We start from the raw sequence: 23,256 nt of genomic DNA, 5'->3' as shown, positions 1-23,256 counted from the left end.
AACTGGACGTGGGAGCAATCCTGGAAGTGAAACTCTATTGGATCACACCGGGTATTTTATTTTGCCCTGTGTGTATCCCGGGCTGGGGCTGGGAACCTGCCCTGCTCCAGGACCACCTCTGGGTTAGCAGGAGCAGAGGATAAGGAAGTTTGGCTGGTTTGGCTGAGCTCAGGAGGGATGCTCAGGAGGGGATCCCAGCCCCCATCCCCTGGTGGGGCCATGTGAGGCTGGGGGTGACTCAGAGCCTGGGACAGCCAGGGGTGAGGAGCCACCTCCAGTGACTCACTGGGGAGCTGCAGAGGCACAGAGCACTCGCTGGGCTGCTGTTCTCCTCCTCACTTCATCTCCTCCAGCCCCCATGGGACTGCTGAGTCACAGCCCTGCAGCCTGGGGTGGCCCTTGGCGAGGGCACCCCTCTGTGCTGTCCTCCTTTCCCTCCAGGAGAGGCAGAACAGGGATGCTGCTCCTTCTTACAACACCTCTGCTGCTGAGGCTCTAGAGAGGCTCAGATCCATCTTCCTTTGATAGTTTTGTCCAGACTATTTCAGCCAATTTATTTCTTTTTCTCTGTGTTTGAAGGCGAGCTGAGCCACATACAGATGTGGAACAGCACAGTGGAATTTATGAGCAAAGGCAGGAGCTGTTTGGGCAGGTATAAACCTCCCTGAACAACAGCTCTGAGCCTTTTCTGTGCTTCAGACTCACCCCCGGGGCTGCCCAAGGGGTGCACACCCACCAGCTGGTGCAAATGAGGAGTACAAAAGGTTATCAGGCTCGTGTCAGGGTAATGCTGATTTCTGGAGAAACAATCCTTGTATATCCCAAGCTCCTAAGATTTATATACTAATTTAGTCAATGCCATTACAGGAGAACGTCTCACAAAGGGCTGTTTGATATGAGAGGTGGTGAAAGCTGGGCCAAGTGCAGGCACAGCTGGCACAGCCTTGTTAAACCTCGAGGTGCTGTTTATATTAACATGATGTTCTACCTGACAGCCTGTTGGCAATATTTATATCAGCAGGCCCCAAAGTAGGGATTGCAGGAGCTGCCAGGGTAGGTATGAGCCCAGTAAAATTAAAACTACTCCTGCTGGTATTTGGGTCATAAGGCTGTGGAACAAAGGATTTCCATAAAAGTCAATAACAATCAGCAGGGATTGGGGATCACCAGCATGAACCAGGAGTACTCAGGACAGCAAAGAAGAAAGCGGGAATAACAAAGAGCTTGGGAAGTCCTCAGCTCCTCTAGACACCACTGAAAACACACAGCATTTGCTGGACACAGTCCCCCAATGCTCTTGAACATATTATTGAAAAAATCCTAAATTCTTCTTTATTAGTGAAAGTGAGACAGCACAGTGAATGAAAAAACCTTCTGGGATTCAAAATCAACATATTTCACTCAGACTGTATTTTCCAGTCCTGATTTTTAATGGCTTCAGATGACAGATTTGAAAATAGATGTGAATTCCTGCCCCTGCTCACGCCAGTGGTTAAATCATCCCCTGGCACCAGTTTCATCCATAAGGAGCAAGGCAGAAAATACAGATTAAAGCTGGCCCAAGAACAGGCACTAGCAAGCAGCACACCACTGCTGTCCCAGGGCAAACTGGGGTGTCTTCCCAAGTTTCCTTCTAAGGTAATTATTCTTTTGGAAATTAGAGAAGAGGTTGCTTGATTCCATTTAAAATTCACCCATGCCATTTCCCCTGGGGATGTTTGGATGTTTGGAGAGGGAAGAGGAAAGGAAGAGAAATTCCTCTTTGAAAGGTAGAGAAGGGATCCTATGTTATCCTCACCAGGTTCAAGTCTGTTTCTATTTTATGAGATCAGATCTAACCTGAACTGGCTTCCTCTGCAGCCCTTTCTTCTTTGCCTTCCAGTTTTGAGTTTGACATATCCTTTGTTCCTCCCAGAATAATTTCTGCCCATCAAAGGGACCCTGGAGCTGTATTCACTGCCTGCTTCTACACTGACTAAAGCCCTGGCCAGACTTCATGTTTAGAATCACATTAGTTAACTTTTTAAGCACTCACATTGTCACAGCTTAACACCTGGGAAATCTGCTGTCAGGGCATGGCACATCCTGGAGTTCTCTGCAGAGATGCAGCCACCAGAACCTGCAGTTCCTGTGCCAGGCTGGGCTGTGGTGCCAGCACATCTTGGGAGAGGGGAAAAAAGAGACTCCCTGACCCCAGAGGTGCAGCCACCCCTGGTTTTTGCTCCTTGGAGGGTGTTTATAGAGTGCTCTGATGCTGCTTGTTTTATCTCACTTGGCAGGCTGCAAAGTAAACCTACAGCTACAAACATCTCTGGCAAATATATACAACTGTTAAATAGGTAATTTATCCTCCCAAATTTCAGTGTGACACTTCAGCTGTTAAAATCAGCTTCCACTCAAGCTTAATGCCACAGGGGTTTTGCTGAACTCCACTTGGAGTTGCTCAGACTTTTTATTAGAGATACAAACTGCCATGCATTTTGTTCCTTTCTTGAAAAGAAATGATTCATGAACAAATAAATCTGCTTTCCTTAGAATATAGGAATTATGAAATACAACTGTTTAAGGAGTTTTAGACTGGTGCTCTTCTGTGTATTGTGGTTGCCAAGTATAAGCTATTCCTGTCTGTAGGCTGGTTATGATAAATCTCATGGCAATATCCTCCTCCTGAAATGAATAACTCAGTCTTGGAGCATTGCTGATGAGAAATGAATGGTTTCTTCAAAGTGTTTGTTCAGAAGGGGAATTATTGATGCACAAATTAATGAAATACATGGATACATCATTAATTCTTGACCTTTGTCTTGTATTTCTTGATGAAATGCAGAGGCCCCAAAATTAAAAATCCACAGACGCTCAGTAAAAAATGTGGCTTGACTTCATCTGCTAAAAAGCATTTTACTGAGGCATCACCCAGCCAGCTGGGGGAGACTGAAGGATATTCTTTTAATTGGTTAAACCTCTAAGTGCTTTATAATTGCTTTCTCTAAGCAGCTTCAGTAACAGACACACTCTACCTGGACCTGATTACATTTTAATGGGCTTAGCCAATGTCCCCTTGCAAAGCCTCCCCTTGATGTCCATCAGTTTGTCTCAAAGTCATGATCAGAGCTCAGCTGTGCCATTCAGTAACTCCTGCCTTCCCTCCATCCATGTGGGAGCTGATCTGACAGGAGCTGCTGAAGCTGCTTGCAGAAGGGGCTGCAGGCAGGTGTACTGGTGGGGTATCAGCCCCTGCCACAAAACTGGCCCCTTTCCAGAAGACATTTTGGCTGAACAGAGCTTTCACCCTGAGCCAACATCAAATACATTCTGGTTTTTGAGCAGCAGAGAGAATTGGGGATGTTCAGCCTGGAGAAGAGGAGGCTCCAGGAGGAATTTTCTGCAGCCTTCCAGTGCCTAAAGGAGCTCCAATAAAGCTGGAGAGGGACTGGGGACAAGAGCCTGGAGTTACAGTACAAAGGGAATGGCTTTAAAGTGAAAGAATGAAGGGTTAGACTGGATATTAAGAAGAAATTCTCCCCTGTGAGGGTGCTGAGCCCTGGCACAGGGTGCCCAGAGAAGCTGTGGCTGCCCCTGGATCCCTGGCAGTGTCCAAGGCCAGGCTGGACAGGGCTGGGAGCAGCCTGGGACAGTGGAAGGTGTCCCTGCCATGGCAGGGGTGGAATGAGATGAGTTTCAAGGTCCCTTCCAACCCTTCTATGATTCTATGATTGCTCTGGTGTGTGTGCATGTGAGTATTTAAGGATTGCTTAGGATTTTATCAAGTGATTGGGGTATCTGGCTGTGCAATCAGAGAACATTCACACAGAGAATATTCTGTGCTTCATCACAGCTTTGGGAGACTCAACATTCCAAGGAATAGCAGCACAAATTGGAGGTGGTTTCATGGAAGGAACTGGAAGGATGAAGTCTCTTGGTGAATGGTATTTTTAACAACAGAACTGCTTGCCCTGTTATTCTCAGAAAAAAAAAGCTGGGAAGCTGCAAGTGCCTGGAGCCCTCTGAATTTAAATCCTCACACCTGGTGAACTCTGACAGCACAGAGGGAATTACAATCAGGAATCTCATGCCTACTGACTTAATGAGGTGGCTCCCAGGCAAGAGGCCTGACACATTCCTTAATCCTGATCACCCTCATTATTTTGTACATGACCAAAACCAGACAGAGCCAAGAAAATAGACAAATGCTACCAAAAAGGAGGAAAGCTGTTGTGGATGCTTTGAATGAGGCTGTCAGCCTGGCCACTCTCTTATTTCAATGTAAACAAATATTGAATCTCAGTACATTTGGAACACCGAAGTTTTTTGCTGCTCTGATCTTATCCAACAGCTCTGCACATCATGAACTACAATTTTTTTTTTTCTTAGCACTACTTTTACAAGTTCTGAAACATTTCATCCTTAAATCCAAATCATCCTGTAGTTGAGGCCAAAGTCCACTTTTGGGAATGGAAAATACCCCCATGAAGCTCTGATACTCTGCCAACAGTTTTATAAGGAGGGACAAGTGTCATTTTTCTTTTCCCACCCTCTTCCATAAATGAGCCCAGACTCATGATTTTAGCTGTCATGGATGCTGGGATAAATCATGTGCATCCTTGTGTATTTTTTGCTACTTTTCAGACAGCTCAGAGGCCTGGGCTATTAAAATATAACTCACGAGGAACAGGTGACAAATGTGAGTGTGAATCAAGTATCTCCAGTAATCAAGTGCCTCTGAAAAACTGAACTGCAGCAGGATTTCACTCCCATTTGCTAGATAAAGAGAGCACTTCTGCATGGTGGAGTGAATCACAGACAAAAGTGAGGGAGGTTTTTTTTTTTATTTGCTGAATCTGCCTCAGCACAGAAATGGAACAAACAGCTTCCCTCTCATTGCCTTCCCAGCAGGGAGGGGAGCTCAGCCCTGCTGCTGGGGGGCCCTGAGCAGATGCTGCAATCCTGGGCATCACTGCACAGGAGCCACATCTGACCCACTTTTGAACCATCTCAGACTGAAACCCTCACTGCTGCCAAATATTCTCTGCTTTTGCAGTACACAGCAAACCCAAAAATTCACCTGGAGAAGAAAAAGAGGAAGCAGAAGAAGATGAAAAAGAAAATTATGCTTATTGCTCAGAAAGTGAAGGGTTGTTTTTCAGTGCCTCAGAGGAGATGTGGACCTGTGCTGAGGAATGCCAGGTGTAAATTCAGGTTTCTCTGCTATTATTCATGGAGAGCTCTCTCTTCTTGATGATCAAAGAGGATACAATACTAAAAGCAGACAGGGAGGTGTGAGGTGGTGCAGCACGAGTGAGAAAAGGCAGTTTCTCACTTCATGGCAGCAGGCAGAAGTGTTAAAAAACAGAAAAGGATAGCAAGGAGCAGAGTCCTTGAAGCAGGGCTCCCTCCTCACCCACCCGTGGGTAACAGTTCATTGGGGTGCACAGACAATAAACAAACACAGTCCAACAAGGTAATCGTGGGGGATTTAATGTCCCCTGTGTTTTTTTTCCTTTCTCAGCAGGCATTTCCCAGCTGGCAGCTGGGATGCACACAGTGCTCACCCATGGCATGGGCAGGGAGTGCTGCATGGGATGCATTCCTTGGGAAAAACAGCTGGGAAATGGTCGTGGAGGCTCCTGGTGCCCTCTCTGGGCTTTCTGTTTTTGGGAATGTGGTCTGGGCCAAAACACTTCAAATGCCAAGATGCCCCATTCCTGAAGTGTCCCAGGCCAGGCTGGACAGGGCTTGGAGCAAGCTGGGATAGTGGAAAGTGTCCCTGCCCATGGAAAGGGTTTGGGACAAGGTGAATTTTAAGATCCCTGCCAACCCAAACCCTTCCAAAACCACCAGAACATCAGAAAGCTTTCTGCTAACAAATCCTCCTCATCCAATGTTTGAAACCACTACGGGCACACTTTGTTAGCAACTTTGAGTATTATTTTTGAACACCTTTTGCTTTATCCTCCTAAGGTTAAGCTACCAAATTCTTTGGTCTTTTCCTCAGCTTATTTAATCAAGACATCCACTATTCTGCAGTACAGTTCAATTCCTGAGTGCAGGATCTTTTATTTAAGCTCTGTCTGAACCAAAGCTCTGCAGAAAAGGGAAGTAATGAAACAATACAAGCAAGGTTTAAATTGCTGCTGACTAAATCATTAAAATGCTGGGTTGGTTTTGTATTTCCAGAGCGAGCAGGTCTGCTCATTATCTTTGCAAACCAACAAGCAAAGACAAAAGGAGAGGGTGTTTTGGGTGAAAGTGTTTTTCAATTTCTACCTGTTACTCTTTGAGAGGAATGTTGGATTTGTCTTTACAAACGAGCTGTGGATCTGCTGGTAGATAAGAGCAGCACTGAGAGATAAAAGAAACAATGGGATGGATTCCATTAATGAACGGAAAAAATGTTTTCATTTACAAACGAACTGCAGGTTTGCTGATAAATGGAAATTGGATATTGGAAGATGAAAGAAGCAATGGGGAAAATCTATGAATGCTATAAGAATTAAAAATTAAAAGGGAGGGTTATACATTAGAGGGGAATCTTAGGTATCAGGCATTCAGGAAGTCTGAACCTTTCAGGTACCTCAGCAATGTGGAGAGGGAAATGTGGGATATTGGGATAAAAAGGAGGCTGTGTCCTCCAAAACTCTGAGAGACCCCAGGGGAATGCCCCATGGCCTCTCCCTTTATTAGAATAAAGTAAAAGAACTCCTCAGTCTCTGTTTTGGACATGAACTCTGGTGTTTGTGGCTGAGTGTTCCTGACACCCAGGCTCCGTTTCTTTGGCCATCTCCCGGCGGTTGCACAGAGGGAAGGCGATATGTGGTTTTTCTTTTTGGTCCCTGGTGGTATTTACCAGGACCAGAGAGTGCTAACATTTAGCAGTCTCTCAGAAAAGCTCAGATTTACCCAGCAGAGAAAGACCGGAGACCTAACCTGACAAGTTCCACAAGAGTCTTTATTTCATGCGAAGGGTGGTGAAGCAGGATTCTCTCAGAACAAAGGGCAGACAGCAATATTTATAGGTTCAGGGAGGATTCAAACTACAACCAATAAAAGTTTATACAAAGAACAGCATCCAATCTAAGTGAGAAGTTCTAAATGTAAACTGACCAATTACACAAACTAATTTCTAACCAATTATCTTCCAAAGTGTTAGAGAGTGACCAAATTCTTGAGGAATTTGGCTCAACCTTGGTATATAGGATCCCTTATCTATTACAGCAAGTTCCAGGGGCCAGGGGAAGATGGCTTGGGAGGGATTGTATCATCCACAGCAATACTCACGCAGGACCCTCACGCCGTGCTTCAGGGCTTGCACCCTGCTGGGCTCCATGGACATGCTGAGCATGGTCTGCTGGCCACCAATGGTGCACACCTGGTTCTCCTGGGCCGCCTGCCTGAACATCACCAGCAGCTGGTTGGCGATGATGGTGTTGAGCACGGAAATGACGACCATGGGGAACACGAAGGAGATGAAGGTGTTGACCTGCAGGGGAGAGATGGGGACGATCAGGGATGGGATCAGCAGAGCAGGAGGTTGGGTTTTATTTCTCGAATCAGCCTGCAGTGCAAATCTTTCCCTCCTCTTACTCAGCTGGTTTTGGAGGTTTATTGTACAGAGGCAGAACTCGAACACTGCTGACGCAGGTTCATTCATGTCGGTCAACACCCTAAAGAGGCAAAATCATTCATATCTAATTACATTCTTTTCCCCTTTTCAGTGCAGTTTATTGCCAGAAATGTCTCGACTGAAACATGCCATTGATCTTTTCATCTCCCAACCAGCAGGATGCTGCTTAGCTTTCATCATGCATAGCGTGACTTCTGAATAACAGTGTGTTATTGTCTTTTTTCTGCATTGTGAGCACTCTTTAGGATTTTTTAACTACCTTTTTTTATCTTCTGTCCTTTCCTTGTAGACTTAATGACAGCATTTTGTTACCTCATAACTAAGTTAAATAAACCTTGTGCCTTAAAGGATTAAAATTGATCAGAATAAACAAGTGGAAATCATAATGTTTTCAGTACAAATTATTTGATTACTACGGTTTTGATAAAATTAAATGGAGGAGCAAATTAAGCAGTGATTGAATCAAGTTGAAATCACAGTTCATGTCAAATGGAGGAAAGCTGCTGTTTAGAAAGCTCAGTGGAGCTGAGCTTGGCAAAGGGCAGCCCAGGGAAACGTGTGGGGTTTGCCTGCACATCTGCAAGGCTGCCAAGGTGGGATGGGGAGCTGCTCTGCTGAGCCCAAGAGCTCATCCTCTCTGCTGGATGGCACAGGAGGAGACTCAGCACGTCACTCAGGTGAGTGTGGAGCAAATCAAAAGCCCTTCAGGCTTTTAGAATTTCAAAATATTGACAAGAATTAAACCGTGCTGCAAATCGCTGTGAAAGCAATTGTATTAGAAGTGATTAAATGACAAAAAGATGAAACCACGAAACTCAAGAGGGAATTTGCTCAGTGGGAGGCTCCAAGGCAGGCTGACTTCTTCCCCACACAGTGACTTATCCTCACCTCACTGGGGTAGGACACAGAACAGCCCTGCACTCCAAGCACACACCAGGTCCCTCTGCAGAGTGCAAACCTCACCTAGAGGCAGGAGCAGCACTGCTGGGGTGGAGATGTCCCCTCCCCACCCACCATCACCAGGGGGACAAGGCTCTGTGCACCCTGTGCCTGATGCAGATTTGTGAGCTCTGTGCTCTGGGGGATTCAGAAATGCTGGAGGTGAGTGGGAATCACCCAAACACAGCCCCAGGATGCTGCAGAGATCCATAACAGAAATGAGCAGCACATGGGAGCAGAGGCACATCAAGCACTTTGCTTTCTCTGTCCATAAATCTGAAGCAGAAAATGCTCTTTAGGTGAAGACAGGTGCTGCTGTTGTTGCCCAGGTTTTCTTTGGATGGATCAAGTCTCCCTACACCGGAGCTCAAGGTGTTAAACAAAAGTAGAGCTGGGTTTTGTCTCTCCAGGGTGAGAACATCCTCTCCCGTTTGTGCTGGTGATAATAACAGAGCTCCTCTGGGCTGAGCCAATTCCTGCATACACCCCACCACTCCAAGCTGCTAAAGGCCTCTTTTGTCAAGTGTAAAGCAGTTTTCTACCCTTCTGAAAGATCTCACAGCCTCCTGTATGTAAAGAAGAGTTTTTTTTTTGGAGTGACTCCACAGGCTAAGACAGATCATTCAGCAGTAAACACCAACCTTTTATCCTTTGCAATGCAGCCAGGCTGAGCTGGGGCACACAGGGGTGAAACAGCTCAGATTTACCAGGCCAGACTAAGGAACAAACCCTGTAGCTCCTCACTCCAATTTCTGTGATTTTAGCTGCCCTTCTTCTTCCCCACAGCTGAGCAATGTCAGCACATCAGCAAAACCCAGCACTTAACTCTGGAAATGTTTCACTCTGTCACCTGAGAGTCAGGATTTATTGGTTTTCATTCTAAATTTTTGCCCTGGCTGTAAATTAGACTTGCTTGATATAATTTTGCAGAACTCTAAAAGTCTTTTTCAAGCTTTCTTAAAAGCCTTGATTCATTCCAAAATTGCACTGTGAAGTCTTTTAAAGAGCTTAGGAAATTGGCTAGAATAGCATTGACTTTCCCTTTTAGGAATTGTTATAGTAAAAGTGAAGTGGGAGTATTGCATACTTTCTATCAAAGGCAGTATTTAAAGATTTTTTTTCCCCTGCCTTGATTTGTAGGAAAACTCTCATATAGTAAAAAAAAAAAATAAAAAAATTTAAAAAATCAATATTTCCCCCAGTAGCAGAATGTTTTAATTTGTTAAAAGAATTATGAATTATTTGCAAACACAAAGTCCTGAGTACACAAGTGCCAAATTTCCTAAACAAACCCTCTATATTCCCTGTTTTTCTGTCGAGCTGCTTGCAAGGAGCCCACACACTGTGCAGCAACACTTCATTTTCAGGTGACTTTGCACACTGCTGGAGCTGGTACCTCCATCAGCTCTTCAAAGCCAGTGGAAAATTTCCCACTTACTCAAGAGGAGCTGGTCTGGAATCCCAGGACTACATATATGAAAGTTCAGGAGCAGGAAGGCTTGCAGAGGTGTTTAGTGGGATTTTCTCCAGTGGGCTAAAGTGGCTACAGCTGCCAGTGAACACCCACGGGAGCCTTTGGAGCTTTACAGATCTTTCCAGACTGCTCTGGCCCCAGGAAGGAGGTTTGCAGAGTGTGCAGGCTCATTTTGGACCTGAAAGTCTCAGACTGATGCTGGCTCACCATGGAAAGCCCAGTCTGTGATGCTGGATCTGCACTGAGCTGTGTTCAGGTTCTTTGTGTGCACACACACAGGGGTCTGGCCTCATCTCTGCTCTCACCAAGCATGGTTCAGTTTGATTCTCCTCTCCTTCAAAATTGATGTTTTTGCACCAGAGTGAAGCCACCAGAGCCCAGCACCACAAGGGGCAGAAGGAGCTCAGTGCAGGAGCCCAGAGCTGTGCATGGAAAGGCTTAGCTGGGCTCTCTAGGCTAAAAATCCCACACAAAAACAACACCTCAAAACCATGACTGTGTGCTAAATCCTCATAAGAAAAAAACCAAAAAAAACCACAAAAAACCAGGAAAAATCCAATATTGCAGTGTTTGCAGTGATTGCAGAATGAACCACTAACCCAGTTCCATGCTGCTGTCACTGCTGGAATCAGAGCAATCCTAAAAGCTGCTCAAGCACCAGACTGGCAGCATCTGTGGGATGGGATTAGTGCTCAGGACCAAATCTTGTCTCATCCAGAACAGCAGCCTGCCCTCCCAGCACTGCCTGAGCAGTGACAGCCAGAGACCCAAGGCACTCTGCTCTGCCTGTGCTGAGCAGGACAATGACAACACTGGTGCCACCTTTCTCTTGGCCTTTCTCTACTGCCAAAGGTGATTTTGGTATGAAATGGGAATCATTGTAATTGTGCAGGGGTTTGAAGGACACAGGAGATGGAGCAAAGCTGAGGATGGAGCCTCAAAAGCTCATGAGAAGATAAATGGAGATTTGTGGGAATTTAATCAGATTTCTAGAAGGGAAAATGATGCAGCTATCAGCCTCACAGTTAGCTCAACAAAAATTAGAGTTTGTGTGAGACAGAGAATTCAAACTTGTGTGAGTTTGCTTCTTCCTTCCAAACAAGAGTGTGGGAGAGAAACGGGAGAAGGGACAGCAAAACCAAGGGACACCCAGCTCTCAGATTTGTGACTCTTCCTCGATCTTTTGCAGGGAAAGCTGCTCCCCTGGCTCTGCTGAGCTTCCTCTGACGTGATTCACTTTTGCCAAGTCGTCCCTCGAATGGTTTGACTGTGTGGTTTCCCTGGGTTACCACCAAGAGCAGCCATCAGCTCCCTGCAGCTGTGGTGGAGGAGATGAGCACACAGCTCCACACAGCAACTCCCCAGAGGGCTCCAACAAAGTCCTGTAAATCTGAGGGTTTGCTAAGATTGATTCTTCTGTGCTCCAAGGTGATTGTTGGAGGAACACAGATTCACAGGTCACTTTGGAAAAAACAGGGTTTGGATCCCTACTACAAGACAAGACTTTTTTTGGTAGATTTATCTGAAGGCTAGGAGGGTAAAATTAATGAGTTTTGCACTTTTTATGGGTCACCTTTGCTCCCAGCAAAATTCCATCCCCTGAGCCACCTGCAGCTGACTGTTCCCACAGTCCATCAGCACATGATTTTGGAGAGGCACAGAAAAAATGTGAGGTCTTGGAGGAACTTCAGTGGTTTAAAAGTAAAAACATTAGGCTAAAAGCTTTTCTGGAAATACAGTGGCAAATTCAAGACTGTAAGTATTTATGATAAAACCAGCCAAGAATCAGAATTAATCACAACATTTTAATTGGAAGAGTTTTGATGAGAAAATAGAAAATGTTCCAGTACTGAGAACATAGAAGATTTTTGAACATGGATCTTGTGTTTTCCCTCCTGCCTTTTTTTCCAGATAAGTAAATAAAATCCCCCAAAGCCAATGGAGCATGAAATGCTGGCCAGAGCAGCAGCTCAGTGTGGTGCATCCCATGGGGCAGCAGCTGGGATGCTCTGCCAGCAGCAGCAAAGCCCCAGGAGTGGACATGGGACCCAGCTGAGATTAAGGGACAATTTTAACCCTGGGTTATGACAGGGATTTTGTGTCAGAGATGAGAGATGTTCCCGTGCAGCCTGATAAATGAGGTGACAGCAGAGCCAGACCCTTGGTGTGTGTCAGCACAGCCTCTCCAGGGACACAGCCCCTTCCAGCAGTGAGCTGGATGCACACAGCGATTTTTCTCCCTTTTTTTTCAGGGCTGTGGGAAGGACAATTAAAATGGAGAGAAGTGTGGGTGATGATGAGCTGGTAAAACCTCATCCATACCCACCAAGCTTCTGCCATAGCTCACTGCCCTGGGCACACCTGGGGAGTGCTGTGAGGTGGCTGCAGCCTTCCTGGTTTTATCTGGGGAGGATTCTCAGTGCAGAAACTCCTGGGGATGTACCTGGGGAAACGGGTGAGAAACCCCAAAGGAGCTGAAAATTGCCTCAGGAGGAGATGTGTCCTTGTGGTTTCCTGGAAGTGACAGGGAGAGGACTGAGGATCCAGTGCATCATTTGATTTGTTGTTTTGAGCAAATCTATTAAACCACAGAGCTACATTTTAACAATCTACCACATTCTGGTTCACCTCATTTCCAATGGAAATGGAAAGTAAATTATCCTCCCCCTGACTGTGGAGGCAGTATTGTTAGCATATGTCAATCAGGGAAGCACATTCTGCTACAACAACATTTGGCTGCCAAAAAATCTTATTTGACTAAATGTACTTTACAAAATTACTGGTTATCTCACTCAGTAGCCAGAATTAGCATTTTTTTAACCAGCCAGTGGATAATTTCAGCTGTTAATAAGCACAGTACTGCATTCCAGGATACAGCAATCTGTGTAAGACAAAGCAGGAAAGAGGAAGGTACATCATGTTGGGATGCCAAAGGGAGCATTTGGCAATGGCACTTGTGTTTGATGTTCACAGGATGTGTTTGATGAAAAAAAAAACATCCACAGGTTTTTTTCCCCCCACAGTAAATAAATTGCCATAGAATTAACCCCACCTCTACACAGCTCTCCAGCTTTCCATGCCAAGTATCTCACAATTATCAGGTAAATGCCATTCCTTAGCTACAACAGGGCAGGAGAAGTTAGTGTTTGTGAGTGATAGAAGAAAATAACTCCTGTTTTGGAGCCAGTAACTGGCACAAGGAAAAATGTGGAAGCTGGACAACTACAGCCTAGCAAGGGAATTTATCTCCTCTGGAATTTTTGAGGGGACCAGTACTGCAAGGTATTGCCTCTGGTTGTTACCTTGGATAAGGGCATCCTGGTATGTGAGCACAGCTCCCAGGTAAATAGGAATATTTGGCCAGGAGCCAAAGCCTGTGTGAGTGTCTGGAGCTCCACCAGTGCATTTGAGCAGGAGCTCGACCTTTACACGCTGCCAGTTTTAGCTGGGGCAGGTTTGCTGTCACACTTCATTTGAGGCAGCTGCTCTGTGCAGCAGCCTGGACAGCGTGGCAGGGGTGACACAGCTGTCACCCTCGGACACAGGCTGGCTGCTGACGTGGGTGGCTGCCACTCTGTGCCCTGTGCAGGCACTTTGGCTGGGTGCACGAGGGTGTGGTGGAATCCTGCATCCCTCGCAGCACCAGTGACACAAACCCAGCTCAGCCACCTGAAATAACCCTCCTCTTTCCTCCTGAAAAGGGACAGGATGCAAAAATCTCTGTAGATCCAGGATATAATATCCCATCATTAGCTCAGTGAACAATCAAATACAAGATATCAAAACACAGCTATTATTTTTCTCTTTGAAATACCCTGAGAATTGGCCACAAAAGCCTCTGGTTGTTATCTCCAGGTATACCCTGTACCTCTTCTACCCAGCTAGAGGTGAGTACACATTCCATACACATTATCTGAAGAGTGTGGCTGTGTGAATTGCTCTGATCTCATCCCAAAGTGCTCCTCTGTTCACCCCCTGGAGCTGCAGGAGCTCAGAGAGACTGAGGAGCACCTTCCCTCTGCCTCGGGGAGACCTTTTCAAAGCGCTGAACATCAAGCCCAGACACTTCAAAGAAAGGTTAGCATGATGTAAAATGCTGCTCCCGGTCACAGGTATTGATGTCAAAATGTGTGATCAGCTCTGAGGTACAGAGGCAAAGCCTGAAGCCAGGACACAGCTGCCTGGGGACACGGGGTGACAGTCACCAGCAGCTGAGCATCAGGAGCTGGGGCAGTGATGAGAGTGTGAGCATGAACACACACGAGCAGGACATCCAGACTTTTTCATCCAGGGGGAGAAATCCCAAAGAGAAGCCTGCAACACAGGCTCATCCTGTCCAAACTCAGCAGGTTTTGTTGACCTCAGCTGGCATCAGGCACAGGAGCTGGAATTAGCCAAAACTCTGCATTTCAGGAGCCCCAGCTTTATCTCTGCTTTGGATGTGGTCTGGGAACAGGGGACTGCAGGTGCTGTTGCTGAGCTGAAGGAAGAGAACAGATGAGTCTGAAGATAAATGATCAGCTGGAACTGATGGAGTCACTGGGGTGGTTCCTGTGCCCATGCTGCTGCTGCTGCCCTGCAGCCAATTAGTGTCAGTGAGGCTGGAGCTCAATTAATTGCACAGCAAGGACATGTGAGCATCTGCTCCTGACACATCCATTTACTTGCTTTACTCATTGAGGGAAAACCCCTCCAAAGACAACTCAGAGGATAATGCAAAAGACTTGTTCTTGAGCTCTGGCTGCTCGATGCTGTGGAGGAGTTTCAGGTTTTGTATTGGTAGATATTTATATCAGAAGAAAATCCGTGTTACTACAAGGCTTGGGGTGCAGTGTGCACTGACTGCAGTCTGTGCTGTGCCTGCAGATCTGCAAGGTGCAGGTTCCTCCAAGCTGGTGCACAGCAGGAGGAGGTGGCCATGCACAGGGCATGGTCCTCTCCTCTCTGTGCTGGCTGCATGCCTCCAGAGCTGTCTCCAGCTGGATAACACCAGCCATGAACTCTTCCAAAGGGCTTAATTTAGCTCTAGCATTGAGATCACAAAGAGGATCTGCTTAAACTCTGTTTTCATTAGCATTTTGTGTCTGCTCCACAGCAGTGATGTTTTCCTGGCTTCTCTCTGTAGATCTGTGGCCATCACAGAGAATAACCAGGCAGTGTGGATTAAGGTTTTAAGAATAACCAACGTGTACCATTTTCAAGCCTGTGTGTGGTCCCACACTGATGAACTATAATGGGAATGCAGAGCAGCTAATGATGTTGAGAAGTTGAGTTAATCACATACTCTGCAGGAGTTAATCAGATACAGAGCAGATGGAAATAAATTGAGTACTGACAAAAAAGCATCCATCATATCTATGGCAAAAACATTCCCATTCATAAACTTCCCTCCTTGGAGAAAACATTTGTACATAAAAAATAACATCTGACGCAGAACAACCTAAATGGGTCTCTTGCTCATGGTGGGTTGGGAAAGATGTCAGAGCACTGAATAATGGTGGCACTCCTGAGCATGACTGGGTACCTGAAGGATCATTTTACCTCATTTTACAATGCTGTGACCTGAACTATTTTCAGATTTATTTATTTATTGTAAATAACAGCAAAAGATGTGATTCATCCTTAAGTGTTTCATATAAATCTTATTATTCTGAATTTTACACAAGGGTGACACCTAAATGTTGAACTCCCTGGGGACCTCAGAGCTTTACATTCCCTCCCTAAATGCCAGAGAACCTACTCCATCACAACTCTTCTTAAGAGAGAAATTCCTTCTTTCCTGGTCTTTGCCCACCAAACTCAAACTTGGAGGGCTCTACTGACTCCACCTTCCAAAGAGAAAGAAAAACTGTTAAAATCAGGAAATCCTGGAAATAATGGACTGGAGAATATACAAACTGGAAGGTTCTAAAACTTATCACTGTGCACTGGAAATGTCTTGTATACCATGAAAGTTTTTCTCTTAATAAAACTGAAGGAAAAATGTTTATTTAGAAAAATGGAAGAGTAGTCAAAATAGCCCAATGCCAAAGGAAAAAAAAAAAAAACTCCTAAAACCAAATTACCCAAGTTCTCTGTAGGATTGAGCTTGATTGAGATGATGAATTTGGGTATTTGTGCATCTCACTTCAGTTAATTTAGAGCCTCCTGCCACTGATTTAAGAGGGATATGTGGAATTTAAAAAGGAAGGGTTTTGGCATGGGGCAGCTGCTGCCTTCCTGTGCCTTGTGAGGGAGGACAGAGGCAGTGACAGAGCAGCAGTGATGATCCTCCATCACATCATCATTAACCCAAAAGCTTCAAATCTGCCCCACTCCCTCCTTCAGGAAATCACAGAATCACAGAATATTCTGGGCTGGAAGGGACCCACAAGGATCATCGAGTCCAGCTCCTTCCTTCTTCATTTCCTGTGACTGGTGCAGTGAGCTACAGGGTAAATTAATTCAATTTACCCAATTTTGCTTGCAAACAGGAATAAAGTCAATTCATATGCTGTCAGTTTGCTGGCCTCAGCCTCGCTTCTCAGATCCATTGCACTATTTAGGGCAATATTTTTGGTTGAACAAAACTCAGTGAATAATGTTCATGCTTTTCCCTTTGAACACACAGGTCTTTGTTACTATCTCCCTCTCACCCTCCCCAGCAGCTATGTTCTACTCAAGGGGAAATAATACTTCAACTTCAAATGACAGATTGGAAATACACTTTAAATAATTCACCAGTGCAGTTGGATTTCAGTTCTCACTATCTGCTGGTATTTTGGTCCCTGCTTGTTTTTGCCAAAGGGATCTTGCCCATTGCCTTTCACAAGATATTTGGGTTTCTCCAGCTCTGCTGCTTGTCAGCCCTCTAAATAATTGAATAAATGTTCATAGGGTACCTAATGCTCCTGACAGCTGAGTAATCCTAGTCCAGATTTTGCAGTTATTTTCTGCCTATCCTCTTTTGGTTCTTCCTTCCCACTGGGTTGCCCAAGCTGTGGGATCTCAGGTGCTGGACATTCACCCAAGGAAAGTTTCCATGGTGCTTCCTATGGAGCAGACTGATGCTCTCTGCTGAGCATGGCTGATGATGTCCTTGTCAAACCTCAGGAAATCAGCCTCTTTCCTGTGTTCTTGGCCACAACTGCAAGTGCTCAGCACATCTGACACTCCTGTGTGGCTTTTGCAGCCTGGGATGCTGCAGGAGGGGCAGCACAGTCTTGAGCACAGCACAGGCTGCAAAAGCCACACAGGAGTGTCAGATGTGCTGGTTTTGTGAGCCAGCATCCAGATCCTTGCTCCTCTAACCTGTGCCTGTTATCCCATTCTTCTTTGGTTCATGCTTGGGATGGCTGATGTCATGAATGAGACTGTTAAGCTTGGATATTTACTCACAGACAATGTCAAGAAAAATATTCAAACCCTGGTGACAGTCAATCATCCCCCAACTTTTCTTGTTCTGGCAACACTGAGTCATTTCATCCCTCACAATCAAAAAGGATGGCTTTTGCCCACATGGGTATGAAGTCACCAGCAGTGATTGTTTCAGGATTTAACTAAACAGTCTGCTTTAGCAGGGAAACAAAGCCAAAGACAAGCACAGGAGCATAACAAGAAAGATTTCTGACTGTGAAGAGCAGCAAACAGTTGAATCAAATGGTGCTTTCTTCCCTTCTTCCCACACTCTCCTGGTAGGTGGGTGATGGCAGAGAGAGGTGTGGCTCTGTTTGGTGCCTGCCAGGCTCCAGTTTTGCACCTGGAGAGTGATGAGTGTGGGGCAAAGCTCCAGTGTCCCTCTCTGGGGACAGGGGCAAAGCTGCAGTGTCCCTCTGTGCTGCCCTTTGGGGGGAAAAATGAGGATGCAGCCAGCAGCTGGCTGACAGGAGAGCAGAAACTTAATAGAGCACGGGGTAATTAATAAATCAGCTCCATTCCCCAGGATGATGGTGAAGATTTAAGATAAAGACTTTGTTATAAACCAGCCAAGGACTGCAGCCTTCAGCCTGATGCATGAGGTACACACTGCAGGAGGATCCAAAGGAAAGTTAATTTAAACAAAAACCCAAAGAAATGGAAAGAACAAATCATTCTCCTATTGAAAAATATGTTAGACCCAATTCAGAACAATTCAAAGGAAAGTTAGGTTAAACAAAAACCCAAACAAAAAAAAGAAAAAAAATCATCCTCCTGTTGAAAAAATACATGAGACCCAATTCTGGTTTTGCATTTCTGCCAGGTGAGGTGGAGGTAGAGGAGGGTAAGAGATGCTATAGTGTCTGAGAGACAAGTAATGTCAAGACAAAAAAAAAATTAATCTGTTGAATTACATTTCAGTATCAATTTTTCTGAAGCTTTTTGTAATATTTCACATATGCTGAAAAGTCTCATTAATACAGCTGGTAAAATAACAGCTTGTCTGCTTAAAGTAATTAGTAGTTGACAATTGGGTTGAATTTTAAATCCACAAGGAGCTTTGGTTAGCACTAATAAATGTTGATTAAGGTAGCAATTAAAATCTAACAATCTCTCTGGGGGCCTGAACTCTAAAGCTGAAGTTTGGAACATACCTCAATTTACAAAGAAAATGCTACAGTTCCTCCCCAAGCTTTATTAAGCTGTGGCAGTGTGGATTTTTATGTCCTTTGGTTGTTTTGTTTTCCTTTGTTTGTTGTTTTTTTTTTTATTCTTTCCCTTTTTTTATTTTTTTCCCAATTTACACAAATTAATTACAGCCTAAAGTAGTGGTATTTTTTATTGCAGAGCTGCACAGCTTGGGCAGCCAGCAGCACCTCTCCTGGCTGACATGGAGACCTTGGGACAGTGGTGCCATTTAGAGAGGGAGGTTTGATCTTCCTCTCAGGAAATGCTGTAGCACCCTCTTGACACCCCTGTTTGTGGGGCAGCCCTTCCCAGGGGCAGAGCCTGCCTGTCCCTGTCCTCACAGAGATCTCCAGCTCTCCTTCAAGAGGTTCTGCAGCAAGCACAGCGAGGTCAAGGGTGGCAGCTCTGCTCATCTCTCCTGATCCCTCCAAGCATCCCACAATCAGGGTGATTGGATCAGCTGCCAAGGAAAGGCATTGACTAGGCAGTGTCTTGAGGAACACTAAAATTATCTCTCTTTGTTGCACTTGAGTGGTGTGACCAAGGCAGATCACGAAGCACATTTTGTTTATAGACTTCTTCTACTGATTTATCATCAGGACACTATTCATGGAGGCCTCAGGTTCTTTGTGATCTTACTTAACCTGATAAAATTTCAGTCACTTCCCTGCACTTTTTCTATTTTGGAAGTCAGAAAGCACATTTGTATTTCATGGAGCATCTCCTTTATAGTGGCCAAATCTTTTTTTTAATTTTTTTTCACTCTTGCTGTAGGCAAGACATACACTGAACACAAAACCAGATTTGTCTTTATCACACATTAGCTCTGTGTCACCCATTAATTACATTGCATCCCCCAGCTTTTAAGATGAAAGCCAGTGTGGGAAAAAATAGGAATAAATTGTGAAATGGGAGCAACTTGGTCCTCTGGTGTTCCTTGGAGTGTGTCAGTACTTCTGCTCTGTTCATGCCACTTAAACCAACAGGTTTATCATTATATTGTTTTCCAGGTCTGTTCCTGCTGACGTTGGGAGCTGCTGAAATGAGCTCCTTTTCCTGCTTGCTGTGGCTGTTATGGAAAAAACCAGACCAGCAGAAAATTTGTGCACATGGTGGTGAAATCCAGGGAGTGTTCCTGGGGCAAGGCAGGGGGGTCAGAGTGAAACTGGGTCCCTTTGCCTTCCCAGGGCTCCTGCTGAATTTGGTGGCTGCTCTTGGTCCTGCTCCCAGCCCCAGCACCCTCAGGAGATGAAAGTCTCCATCCTGAGCTGCCTCTCATTCTGGGAAGGAGCTTTAATAATCAGAATAAGTTTTAGGTACCTTCTTAGGCCAGCCTATGTGATGTGAGCGTGGCTGTTGGTTTCTCCACAGAACTGTGTGTTCCTGAGTACATTTCCTGAGTCCATTCATTGTTGAGGATATTTACAGAAAAAGAGAGCTGGAGAATTGAGGATGTGAAGAGCTGGAGGAGGAAAAGGAAAAAATCCAGAGGGTGGAAAAAAAGCCCATTCACTATCAGTCAATGTGTCTATCATTTTTTTTTTCTTTTTTTTTTTTCTTCTGTGTTGTAAGGATGAAATACAAATGGCTTGGATAAATGTGTAAGGGGATGCAAATAAAAGCTTCAGAGACAGAGATATTCAGAGATTTTTTTTCTTTTTTTTTTTTTTTTTCAAAGGAGGCTTAAGAACTAGATGAAATAATGCATTTCCATTTGAGTGAGCAATTCCCATGCCTGAAGCTTTGGGACAGGTCGTTCTCTCTGCAAGATGGACACAAGGGTTGGACCAGCTGGGAGCTGGAGCCACAGAGGGCACAAGGGTGAGCAATGCTTTGGGTGTGCTGGCACTGCAGTTTTGGGGTTTTCAGGGAAAGCAGCTGCTCTGGGAGGGTCTCCAGGTCATGCTGGAGATCTCCACCCACAGCCAACAGCACCCTCCACGTGGATCCCCCAGTGCTGCAATGGGCACTCAGGGCTGCTGTGGAGACATCACCTGGGGTCTGGGAACATTACTGCATGGAAAGCCAGGAGCTCCTGAGGAGACACCAGGCTGATTATTCATGCTCTGGCTTTCAGACTACTTGAAAGGGCCTATTTAATATTTTTACAGTAATACTATGCACTCTGCTGCTCTTACAGTAGAATTACAGGTGTCATCCTGAGGAGGTGTGAGTGGGGGGCAGGTTTTTTTGGAGAAAAGCCATTTTGCCAGGCACACGAGACAAGCAAGGGGCTGCAGAGAGACCTGGCATCTCCAAGGAGCTCAGAGGATTTCCTGGTTTCAGGTTGCTGCCTGCCCCCTCACATGAAGATAAATCAGCAGGGAAATATTCAAAGAGTGGGGACAGTATGGGAGGATGTTGGTTCATGCAGAGAGAGAAATCCTGAATCTAGCACAGGTAAAGCAGGTATGAGCCACCTCTCCCTGGTGACAATGTCTCTCTTGGGCAATTAAAAGCCACTGCATTGAACAGGTCAGATGCTAATGAGCTGTGGGTCCAAAGCCTGACTGGGCAGCTGGAAGGCTCTGTAACCCCAAATCCACATGGTCTCTCAGAAAATGAACCCAAGGCAAAACAGATCGAGAAGGTCACAGCTCCCTCCTGCAAACCACAGCACAGGCAAGCCCTGAATGCTTTCCCATTTCTCAAAATTGATTTTCTTTTTTCCAAATTAAAGTACAAAATGAACATGTGAGACCAAATGCTGTCGGACCAGACTGCAAATGAGGCTAATAGGCCAAATGTCAGATTTGCTTCTGCTGAGGAGTCATTACTTAGTAGGGAATTTATGTGACCTGCTTTGCTCTAAAGCATAATCCAGCCAGCTAATGACTGGCATGAGAAGGATGTTTTGCCTGTGAAATGGCTTCTTTGCTGTTATGAATTTCTCTGGACCTTACCCCAAATGTAGGGGTACCCACCAGGCTGCAGGCAGCATTTGAGGTTGGCTAAAAATGGATGAGGGAAGCCTGGGTTAAATAATTCCTTGGATTCTGTATAGAGCAAAGTTATAAATTGCTATTCCTCAAATCAAGGTTCTGTTTGCAGGTTTGGAAGAATCTCTAACCATTTCTCCACGGCAGCTCAAACTCCTGCAGCACAATCCACAAGCTCTTAACAGGAGGGTTTTTTTCAGCTTTACCTTTCTCAAAACCACAGAGCTCCATGGAGGAATGGCTGAGAATGTTGACCTGGAGCAGGTACCAGCTTCCAATGTCCTGAATGTGCAATGCAGGAATCAGAGGCTGAATCTCTGCAGCACCCAGTAACTCCTGGGGCTGTTCAAGGCTCTGAGTGTGGCTGCTGGTCACATCCCCCTCTGCTCACAGAGATGTTGCAGCTGCTGTTGCTGGCACTTACTTACACCAGCCTTTGCTATGCATTAACTGAAATAATTTCCTTTTTGAAGCACAAAAATTTCAGTGCAAAAATTGCTGCTTTTATCCCTAAGGCAGGCTGCCCAGACACAAGACTGTCTCAGGTAGGAACCATTCCTGTCCAAATAGTTGTGGAGGCAGATTCCTTGCAAAAGAGGAAGTGATTTAGTAAGATGAAGTAATCACAGTTTTGTGAATGCAACCAGGATTTCCCTGTTAATTACCTCACTGTTAATTAAGGGACCATTTTTTTATTAAAATTAATTCTCATCTTTTAAAAATATACTATTTTAAAAGGGGATGTACAGAAGTGTTTATCACTGATACCCTAAGATGCTAATTTCCAAATGTTATGGCTTGTAATCAAGTTTAATTTTCTGACTTATCCTCCAAAGGAGAGACTTTACACCAGTTTTGACATTTAAATTACCTTTGATTTGCAAGTCCAATACTGCCATAAATATTCATAGCCAAGAATCCAGTATATTCAGTCTTTAATTTTTTAATATTTTTAATTCACCACTAAAAAGCAGAGCAAGCTGAAGGAATGAAATGAAGCCCATTCTATCTGAGGCACTGGGAACATCTGGCTGTGCCACCCAACAGTGAGCCAGCACACCACGCTTCTGTTTGATGCTGCCCAACAAAATGTGATGGCAGAATCATCCCTTTGATCCTCTCCCTTCCATCTCCTGGTAAAAAAAAATAAAATAATAACTGCTGTGAGGCAGGGCTGCTGCCCAGCACTGTGGTTTTGGCATGTGCCACAGGGACAGAGCAGGGCAGGCACAGCACTCTGCCTTCTGTCACAAGTGCATGACTGCTGGCTTTTCACAACTATTGAAATAAGTATGTATGGATAATGTTAAAATAGCTTTTCTGTATGAATATGGGTTTTTTTCTTCTAATGTTACTGGAAACACATAATTATATGCAGGTGCTTTTATTGAAGGGCTCTGGGATCAGGGGTACAAACCCAAATCTGACTCCACATGGATTCCAGAGGGACAGGTTTTATACCCTTTTCACTGTGTAACTACAGAATAATTACTAAACCCATATTGTTCTATTGTACACATTGATCTTATCCAAACATGGATTCTTGTGATTTCCATCAGGTCCCCAAAATCCCCATTCTCATGATTCTTGTTTCAACTACATTGCTTCTCATGATTCAAACAATAATATATTCCATTTACCAAACAATTACTACATTTAACAATCACATTATTTATCACATGATGATTCCACAGGTGCAG

At 45.0% G+C, this 23,256-nt stretch overlaps 1 protein-coding gene across 1 annotated transcript in view; it reads right to left on the bottom strand.

Annotated features, from left to right (window-relative positions):
- Positions 1-23,256, bottom strand: part of NTSR1 (neurotensin receptor 1) — a 55,227-nt gene that overhangs the window by 11,076 nt on the left and 20,895 nt on the right. The window contains exon 2 of the mRNA XM_033075076.1: positions 7,276-7,477. Within this exon, the coding sequence (XP_032930967.1) occupies positions 7,276-7,477 (202 nt within the window). The remainder of the gene's footprint in view (positions 1-7,275; positions 7,478-23,256) is intronic.

Source organism: Catharus ustulatus, chromosome 17 (genome assembly GCF_009819885.2).
Source record: "Catharus ustulatus isolate bCatUst1 chromosome 17, bCatUst1.pri.v2, whole genome shotgun sequence".
NCBI lineage: Eukaryota > Metazoa > Chordata > Aves > Passeriformes > Turdidae > Catharus > Catharus ustulatus.
The sequence above is the reverse complement of the archived record's forward strand: the minus strand, read 5'-3'. Positions and strand labels throughout refer to the sequence as shown.